This window comes from Cryptococcus neoformans, chromosome 1, assembly GCF_000149385.1.
Source record: "Cryptococcus neoformans var. neoformans B-3501A chromosome 1, whole genome shotgun sequence".
Taxonomy (NCBI): Eukaryota; Fungi; Basidiomycota; class Tremellomycetes; order Tremellales; family Cryptococcaceae; genus Cryptococcus; species Cryptococcus deneoformans.
The window spans coordinates 1,260,307-1,269,474 of record NC_009177.1 but is presented as its reverse complement, the minus strand read 5'-3'; the positions used below and the strand labels follow the sequence as shown (position 1 = coordinate 1,269,474).

Sequence of the window (9,168 nt, the reverse complement as noted above, 5' to 3'; positions counted from 1 at the left end):
CCATGTTCGGTACTGCATACTTTGCCAGCGATAGGACAGAGGGGACATCGGCAGCGGACTAGAGCTTTGAAAGGCTACACCGATTGATGCTATGTCAGACAGATATCCCGACTTAGCCTCTCGTCTAATGTACTCACAATATTCATCCCTTCACTTATAGATTGAGCCTCAATGGGCCCATCTCTTGAATAAGGCTTATAAGGCCGACTATGGGAAAGATGTGAGCAGGTCTTCGTGCTGCATGCTAGCTTCGCGAGGTGATGGTAATTGGGACCCCTACTCACCGAAAGGAGCTCAAGAAGCCTGAAGGAGCCATGATTTTAGCTTCAGAGAAAGGGCGAGACAGTGAAGTTGAGTAGATACACTAGCCTATCGCCACCCCGCCAAGTCAGCAAAGTCATGTACAGTACGAGATTTCCTCTCGTCGACATACACGGATATCAGTCTGGAGAGACGCTGGGAGCTGAGCTTGTTGGTCAGATATTTTATCAGGATTGTGATGTGACTTGAGGGGTGAAACAGAGATAGAAGTATGTGGAACTTAAAAGAATTTGAGGAGAATCGTTTGGTGCTCGGAATTCGTACTGAGGCATGAAACGGTGGGTTTCAGACGAGGAATCAGACGTGGTCCGGTATGTCACCCGCATGAACCAAACAAAAATCAGATGGTCTGCCACCCCTGTATAGTTATAAGTATGCTTCTAAAAAATGTAAAAATGGTTCCGTTAATATGGCTAAGAAGCGTGCTCATTATGGGATTAGTTTTACTAATCGTCGATTAGATGTTGTGTTTTATTACTCTTGCATGGAGTAGAATCCAATGCATAGAGTACCACCGCTGGATAGTACTGACTTGGGGCTACATGTACATATAATTATCATCAAGGTCGAAAGTCATGCATATGGACCTTGTAGTATATGACCTTTTACTATGGAGCATAGCTCTAGTAGCTAGTACGTAGGTAATGGTCCGCTTGCCGGCGGTGAGCCCCGCTGCCGGCCGAATGATAATAATAAATAATGTTTATTTATCACTGCACGTCCCGCTGTCTTACTGTCTTTCTTTTAATCTCCTTCTATACTTCTCAGCCGTCACTTTCAGCTATTAGACTATACTTCTTCCGTCAGAATTTCTGAGCCATAGTATTTTTTTGTATTCTCTTGACGTCTACTTATCACTTCATCGGAACTCAGTCAAGACATTGGCCCAATACACCAAAAGTGCGAAGAGGCAGCCATCAGGTAAAGTATTGTAGAGGGCTTTGTAGCTGACTCGGAACCATAGGCAGTCATGTGGTAGTCAACTGGTAAACACTCCATTACGAATACTTTTTACTCCTTGGATGCTCTAACGAATGTCCATCAGCAAGCTATAGCAAGTCGTCCTGCTGTACATTTACTACTTGAGCTCTGGACGGAGCTCTCAAACCTAGATGAACACACCTTTTTACTTGGCGAATGCGGTTGAGAGCTACGTTGCTACTCCCCATTTGTGCTGATGTCAACAGAACTGTATCGTCAACGGGGCTTACGTTCTCTGATGATGAAAGCAAATACAGCTGGTGCAACATTCCAGGTACTGGCATACAGCGCTGCCTCCTTCGCACCGAACGAAAACTATGTCCTTGCTGCTTTTACCACTCATGTAAAAATCTCTACAATTTGACAATTCATTATACAATGCAGTTGATAAATTCGAGAGTTGATGACATTATAGAAAGATGGTGATGCAGAGCCCTCGATCCGCCGTTTAAATCCCCTTTCCTCCTTCCTCATCAAACGAACTGTGATTCTCGAACTCTTCGACGGCATACTGTCTCACTGTTGAAGCTACCTTCATGCCCCCGTTCAACATCATCCTTGTTCGACTTGACTGATAAGCTGTTGGCTTTTTACTTTCGGCGGTTATGGTGGGCGGTTGCTTCCTTGCGCCTTTCATTGGGTGAAAATATCTATCAACAGCAACCTCCAGATTTTTGCGAGATGATGAGCATGGTGGAATTCCACAGTTTCAGCGTGGAGGTGATGAACAGCTGTCCTATCTGTCCCCTGCCCTACGCTGTACGAATCATGAATGTGAAAGACCTCTAAGTTTCTCCTTATGTATTCTTTGACTGACCATAGCTATAGACTCTTTGTATTAGGCGCTCGATATATTTGATCAACCAGACACCTTTCTTCATTAGTCTATCAGAATTGCCCAAGACCGACGGGGTTTTCATTGCCTCTCAGGACAGGCAACTCTCCGGAAGAGGAAGATGAGTTAGAACAAAGATGAGTTAGAACATTCATTATCGAATGGATTGATGTTTTATGCCGTATCTTCGAGATTGGTGACTATTATCGATGGGTATGTTGAAGCTTCTAATTTCATTTACGTTTTCTGGCAAACTGTTCATTCGTAAAGTAAACTCGCTCGACGAGGTGAAGCAGGAGACGCTCGCTTGGGTGTATCAGCTTGTGTTGTCGAGCTGTCTTTATGAACGAGATTAATGACCTCCGATCCTATTAGGACCATATCTCTCCGCCTTGTCCACAGTAGACGTTTATATCAATCGCAACCTCTGAGATAGATACCTTTAACGTCATATCCTACTCCCCGTTCTTCACATTACATTTCGGACACATGATGGTAGATGTTTAGTCGGGCTTGGTGTTGTGGTAACGTACTTAGCTAATGGCATGAGGGATAAATATAAATTTCTTCAGGTGCTGAGGGATCTGAGGGTGTTATGCCAGGCGCCAACGTCGTATCTGAGAGTGAAAATAAGAAGTGGGCATTGCTTAACTGGAGACCGAAGAAGGTCGAAGAGGAGGATGGTGGAATGTCTGGCAATGAAGAGATGGGCATGACTGTATTCTTGCTCAAGTTTGGTGAAGGCATGGGTAAGTTACTATTCCGTTTCCGGTCGCAGAATTGCTGCTAACGACTACTTCAGAGGAAGTCCCCGTTTCTCGACTATATATTTCTGCCCTTACTATCGGCCTCTCTTACTTCATTGGCAGTGTTGGAGGAGGAGGCCTTATCCCCCTCATTCCTTACATGGAAATAAACATTAAAATTATCATTCGGCCGGCAGCGGGGCTCACCGCCGGCAAGCGGACCACTACCTACGTACTAGCTATGCTCCATAGTAAAAGGCCATATACTACAAGTCCATATGCATGACTTTCGACCTTGATGATAATTATATCTACATGTAGCCCCAAGCCAGTACTATCCAGCGGTGGTAGTCTATGCATTGGATTCTACTCCATGCAAGAGTAATAAAACACAACATCTAATCGACGATTAGTAAAACTAATCCCATAATGAGCACGCTTCTTAGCCATATTAACGGAACCATTTTTACATTTTTTAGAGGCATACTTATAACTATACAGGGGTGTGGTCTGCGCCGCCCCAGTTACAGCCCGTCGGCAGGCGGCGTGCCGCGCCCTGCCGCGGCAGAATCATAGGCGTGCTCTGAAATTTTCGTCATGCCAGGTGGCAGGCCTTCCACGCCGTCTGCCGCGGAAGAGTCAGGCGACCCTTTCCCACAGTGCCGGCCACTCCATAGCCGGCCGGTGCACTAAAGCCGTCCACCTCCAATCCCGTCCTACGGAATCCATTATTTTCCCCTCGCAGCTCGACAGCATATATATACCAGCTCATCCCAGCCCATAAGCGGAGCTCCAATAGATATCTAGACGCTATAGCAGTACCGCAGATCGTAGCCAGCAGCCATGTCCGACGACGCCTCTGAGATCGAAGCCGTCTCCAGAAACGCTGGAAAGCAAACCGTCGACCCCGTCAAGTCTTTCCTTTCCGGTGGATTTGGTGGCATGTGGGTGCCTCTATACCCATGCACTTGCTCTGCAACTAACCAGAAGCCAGCTCCTGTGTCTTGGTCGGCCATCCCTTTGACTTGACAAAGACGCGTCTCCAAACAGCACCTCCTGGCGTCTACACAGGTGCCATTGATGTCGTGAAGAAGACCGTCAAGGCGGATGGCTTTCGAGGGTACGTGTTTACTTGGTGCATATCAGTCAGCCGAAATGCTAACAACCGACCAGAATGTACCGAGGAGTAACCCCTCCCATATTAGGCGTCACCCCCATCTTCGCCATCTCTTTCTGGGCAAGTCATTCTTATTTGCTTGACAACGTGTGGGATTCTTATTGATAAACGCCGTACAGGGTTACGACCTCGGCAAGAGATTGGTGTACTCTTTCAGCCCCGACAGAACCGAGCAAGCACTCTCCATATCTGAACTTGCCTTTGCCGGTGCTTTCAGCGCTCTCCCAGCCACCCTCGTCGCCGCCCCCGCCGAGCGAGTCAAAGTTCTCCTCCAAGTATGTCTCCTTTTTCTTCTTCTTTTACTGTATATCCCTCTGACATTTCAAATCCAGGTACAAGGCCAAAGTGGAGCCCAGGCTTACAATGGTGTTTTTGACGTCGTCACCAAACTTTACGCCGAGGGTGGTATCCGTTCCCTCTTCCGAGGGACATTCGCTACCCTTGCCCGCGACGGTCCGGGGAGCGCTGCCTACTTTGCCACGTACGAGTCCCTCAAAAAGATCTTGTCCGCCGCCCCCGACACCTTGCCCGATGGGACCAAGGCCCCGGCACCGCCTTTGAGTGTACCGGCAATCATGACCGCAGGTGCAGGTGCGGGTATCGCCATGTGGTCTCTGGGTATCCCTCCCGATGTGAGTTTTTTTTTTTTTTTTTTCTTCATCCCTGCTTTCGTCGATCGGCTCATTCATCACTTTTCTCTCTCTCTCTCTCTAGACCATCAAATCTCGTCTCCAGAGTGCGCCACAGGGGACATATACCGGCTTCATGGACTGTGCCCGAAAGCTTATCGCTCAAGATGGTGTGACCGCTCTCTGGAAGGGTTTCGGACCCGCCATGGCAAGAGCTGTTCCCGCAAACGTGAGTCGTCTGGACAGTCCAATAGCTTGGCCGGGGCCAAGGACGGCGGGAAACTGATACTGAATGTTCATCTATAGGCTGCAACGTTCTTGGGCGTAGAGTTAAGTTTGAAGATGATGGACAAGTTGTGGTGAACGAAAAGAGCGCGAGTCGTTGGGCTAGGCCGATCATGCACACCATGTAAGAATAAAAGTTGCAGTTTACGATTTCACATCCAGCATCCATCCTCTGGCTCATCTCCATCATCCACCCAGCCCGCACAAACCAGCAGCGAGCTTTGATCAAGAATCAACTATTCCTCAAACACCCGCGTTACGTTTTACAGTTTCAAATTTCGAGTTACATGCCTATACACACAGTTTACTACCCAGTATAGAGGAGAGACAGGAATGTGGTGGATGAATGCCAAATCCATCAAAAGTTGGCGATGACTCCAAGCGGATAAAACCCAGTTCGGGAGCTGTACGTTCCCAATAAAGAGCGACATTGAATTGACTGGATAAACAGATTGTATCTAGAAGAGAAAGTTCGTAAATCGTAAAGAACATGTATCGTAAAGGGATCATAATGTATCTATACAGGAGCAAATAGGAAAAAGGACCGTTACTTGGCGCTCAGCGCTGATCCAGCCTACCATCGTCAGCACTTTTGCCCCCATTGAAATCAAACAAAGACTCTACTTACACGCCTATTGCTTTTCCTTGTCGGCAGGGGGCGAACTCCCGATCCGACTCAACTGTCCCCACATCTCCGTGATCCTGGGCGGTGTCAACACACCCTTCTTCATCACCCCACGTCCCAACTTTTTTGAAGCCGGGGTAGCGGTCCTGACGTTCTTGGCGTTGCCGTTAGAGTTGACAGCAATGCCTTCGTATTTGTTCAGAGTGTTGGCGATCCTGCCGCTATTGCGGGTAGAGAGTGAAGGAGACTGGGCAGTTGCTGGATTGGTTGTAGCTCGCACAGGTGATGATTTTGATTCGACACTTTTTCGGACAGGCAAAAAGCTCTTTTTAGCAGGCATTGTACGCCTCACAGAGGCTGTAACACTCATGTCCTCGTGAATCGCACGAGTCGGAACTCGGGTGGGCGTAGATGGTGCCTCTGTCGAAGCAGCAAGGTTGACGCTGGGTGGAGTAGCCCGGGGAACACAAGGCGTAGACGCAGGAGGAGAAGTAGGCGGAGAGGAGTGGATGTGGAGACGGAGCTTTTTGGTGACTGTTAATCGAACAGGTGTCTCAACCTGCTCGGTCACCATGGGTTCGGAGACCGGAGATACGATAGCGCCACTTCCCTCCACCTCGGGAGATGATCCCGTCCTTCTCTTGGGCGCCCTTTCATCCACGGATCCTTCTGAACCAATGCTGACATTGGAGTTGGCCCGCGTAAGATTCGAGGGCGGAACATTAAGCGAAACTCGAGGAAGAGAGTTGGGGTGTTCGTATCCGGATGAGGGCCGGGCGGCAGAACGTTTTGTCCCCCGTATGGAACCAAGAGACGAGACGGTGCTGGGGTTGAATTCATTTTCCTTTTGGTCAGCAGGTACTTCTGCGACGACAGGTGGACTGCTGGGCGGAAGACGGGATTGAGAACTCCTAAGCTCTTCCTGTTCTGTTTCTGTAGTCGATTCAACAAGCTGTCGAGGCTTTCTAGGCTGACCAACGGCATCCCCACCACGACGGGGGGAGGTTGTAACAAGACTGCTGGACGAGTGGGACCGCCGGGGACGGAGTTTAGAAGAGCGAGTGATTGGTCGAATACGAGTTGGGGTTTCGATATCTTGGCCAGCATGTGGGTTTATGACAATCTCCACTGGCGGTGACATCGACGGGTTGCTTTCCACACACGAGGCATGTGCAATTTCCCTCAGAGCCTGATCCCTGGCGGCCTACCAAAAGATTAGTACGCGCCATTTCACGTCATACTCTTACACTTACCCATCCAACCCACTTGAGCTGATTCAACACCATATATTGTTGTTGCGGCCCAACGACCATCCCGGGTCTCACAATCCTCATGAACCCGATTGCCTCTTGCGCCGTAAACTGGTACTTGTATACCAAATACGCTCCAATCAGAACACCTGTCCTTCCCAAACCGGCTTTACAGTGCACAGCAACTTTTTGCCGTTTGTGCTCAATTGTGTATTCAGCGAGTCGGATAAATTCGCGAACAATGTCGTCGGGCGGGTTGGTGCCATCGTCAAAGAACATTTCAATGTGTTCTATGCCCATGTCAAGGAAATGGCGGCGATCATAGAGCTCGTCGTTGAGCCGGGCGACGAGGCCGACGTTTTCGCGTTGAAAAATATCCAGAACACAGCGGAGTTGGTGAGAAATGGTCTTGGATTTGACGGGAGTGTGAATGATATGTCCGTTTGATGGAGATTGCAAGACTCCTTCGATCCAACTGTTTTCTGTCGGGGATGCAAATGGGATAAACGGGCCAAGGATGTTTAGGTCTCCGTTTCTATTCTCATCAGCATCCTTCTTCCCTATAATGGCATTGCCACCAGCCGACGAAGGAGAACTCACTCTACCATTTCATAATATTGATACTCATCCGCATCAAATGAAGAAAGATCTAACAACCCATTTCCAATCGCCTTTTCCACACCATACAGGATATCTTGCACGGTCAAACCGTAATCCATTGGACCACTGCCGGCGTCTCGGAAGGGCATGATTTCGAATTGCGCAATGGGACGAAAAGCATTCCAGGGGGGTTGTTTGTCGACAATCAACTAGTTTTCACGTTAAATCACCGTTCAATCAAGAATATTCGACTTACAGAATAGAGAGCCGCAATGAGGATCATATTGGACTTCATCTTTGGCTCTGTTGTTGTATAAAGACAAACAGGTTTTCCCCGTTCTCTCGCCTTCTATTCATAACAAAAATGCGCGTCAATGCTCGTCCTTGACCGCGAAAATGGGACAACCAACCTCCAGTTTCTCATGGATACGTATGCAGGCATGAAACGTAAACGCAAGGTTCAATGGCCCGTGGTCCATTGCGAAACTCGTATAGCGCATATCGTCGTCCACTGAACTTGGTCAATGAAAACTCTTGTGGCGCTCAAGGACCATGCAGGAACCAACCGATCTCAGGAACAAGACTCACAAGTGAACAGTGAACAAGCCCGTTTGTTTCCCGGATGACCATATGGTGTCTTCGCATGCGCCTGAACTTCTTTGAGCGTAAGGGTTGTAAATACAAGATAGTTAGAGAAGACAGCGACTTCGTTGGGGAATGCACGGGTTGGAGTCGATGGCATCTTGCCGACGTTGATAAGATTATCCAGAGGCACCTTTTTGTCTGAAAGCAATATCCAATAATCTTCTCAATTCTCACACGACAGTGTGGATATGAGCATTAAGATGGAGAAGACGAATTACCAAGGAGTAGGGACGACAGCAGAGTGCTCCTCTACGTGGGACGTGGGTATGTGATTTTTGCACTGTTCGGGTCTGGGATGGCGTATGTCGATGGATGATAGAGTGGTGGACTAGTCGTGGAAGGAGTGCTGGGAATGTCCCAGCAGGACGGGGAGGCGGTGTCGGGTGGGAGATGAAGAGAATGGAAAAGGATAGGAAATAAAAGAGTACGTAGGAGAGGATGAAAGGGAAAACGAGGTGCGATGCGCGTGGCTGGATGACTGGACTTGGCCCGAGCTAACGAAGAGGAACCGTGCGCAGAGAGGACAGTGGCGCTTTACTCCCATTTGATCCCGCGCAATGCGTATGCAAAGTCAGCCGCGTCAAGGAAAGCAAAGCATCGGGAGATTGGTGATGAACGAGATGCATGGAAAAAAAGAACTCGCTTACAGGTTCATCGCCTCTAGGAATCCGTTGTAAGTACAGTCGTCTTCCTCAGATCCGGAACATCACCGTGCAACGGTTTGGGGGTTCCGGATCTCGATTCTCCGGTTCTCGAGGAGGTTGGATCGGGACAACGATAATTTAATTACGTAATTGGGCTTTTACTGGTTGCGTCACAACATATCTATGGTCAGACGGGTCAGACTCACTCAGTGTGCATGCCAGTTATTAGAAGATGATTATAGAAACTGTAGACAGATGGGACGGCAGACAGCTACGCGTCAGAAATTATTTTATAGAATGCATTCCGACCTTCAGAGGAACTCAGTTGCGCGCTTATTAATAATAAGCTCCCGGTGACTCTATGGGCCTTCCAAAAACCTATGGACTTGAGATCCGGAAGTTGGCCCCCCAAGAGGTTCCGGATCCGGAT

The 9,168-nt window shown here is 48.5% G+C and overlaps 3 protein-coding genes across 3 annotated transcripts; 2 read left to right on the top strand and 1 right to left on the bottom strand.

Annotated features, from left to right (window-relative positions):
- Nucleotides 1-2,732: 2,732 nt before the first annotated feature.
- CNBA4620 (hypothetical protein) lies at nt 2,733-3,169 on the top strand (the record flags this gene model as incomplete). Its single annotated transcript, XM_772900.1, has 2 exons — nt 2,733-2,886; nt 2,940-3,169. 2 exons carry the CDS (start codon nt 2,733-2,735, stop codon nt 3,167-3,169), a joined length of 384 nt encoding a protein of 127 aa, XP_777993.1.
- A 557-nt stretch (nt 3,170-3,726) lies between these two features.
- Nucleotides 3,727-5,052, top strand: CNBA4610 (hypothetical protein; the record flags this gene model as incomplete). Its single annotated transcript, XM_772899.1, has 7 exons — nt 3,727-3,827; nt 3,878-4,003; nt 4,057-4,147; nt 4,180-4,335; nt 4,393-4,692; nt 4,775-4,918; nt 4,996-5,052. The coding sequence occupies 7 exons, from the start codon at nt 3,727-3,729 to the stop codon at nt 5,050-5,052; spliced, it is 975 nt and encodes a 324-aa protein (XP_777992.1).
- A 554-nt stretch (nt 5,053-5,606) lies between these two features.
- On the bottom strand, nt 5,607-8,191 carry CNBA4600 (hypothetical protein; the record flags this gene model as incomplete). The annotated part of the gene is made up of 6 exons (XM_772898.1): nt 5,607-6,803; nt 6,853-7,384; nt 7,450-7,658; nt 7,706-7,798; nt 7,860-7,960; nt 8,038-8,191. 6 exons carry the CDS (start codon nt 8,189-8,191, stop codon nt 5,607-5,609), a joined length of 2,286 nt encoding a protein of 761 aa, XP_777991.1.
- Between the last annotated feature and the right edge of the window lie 977 nt (nt 8,192-9,168).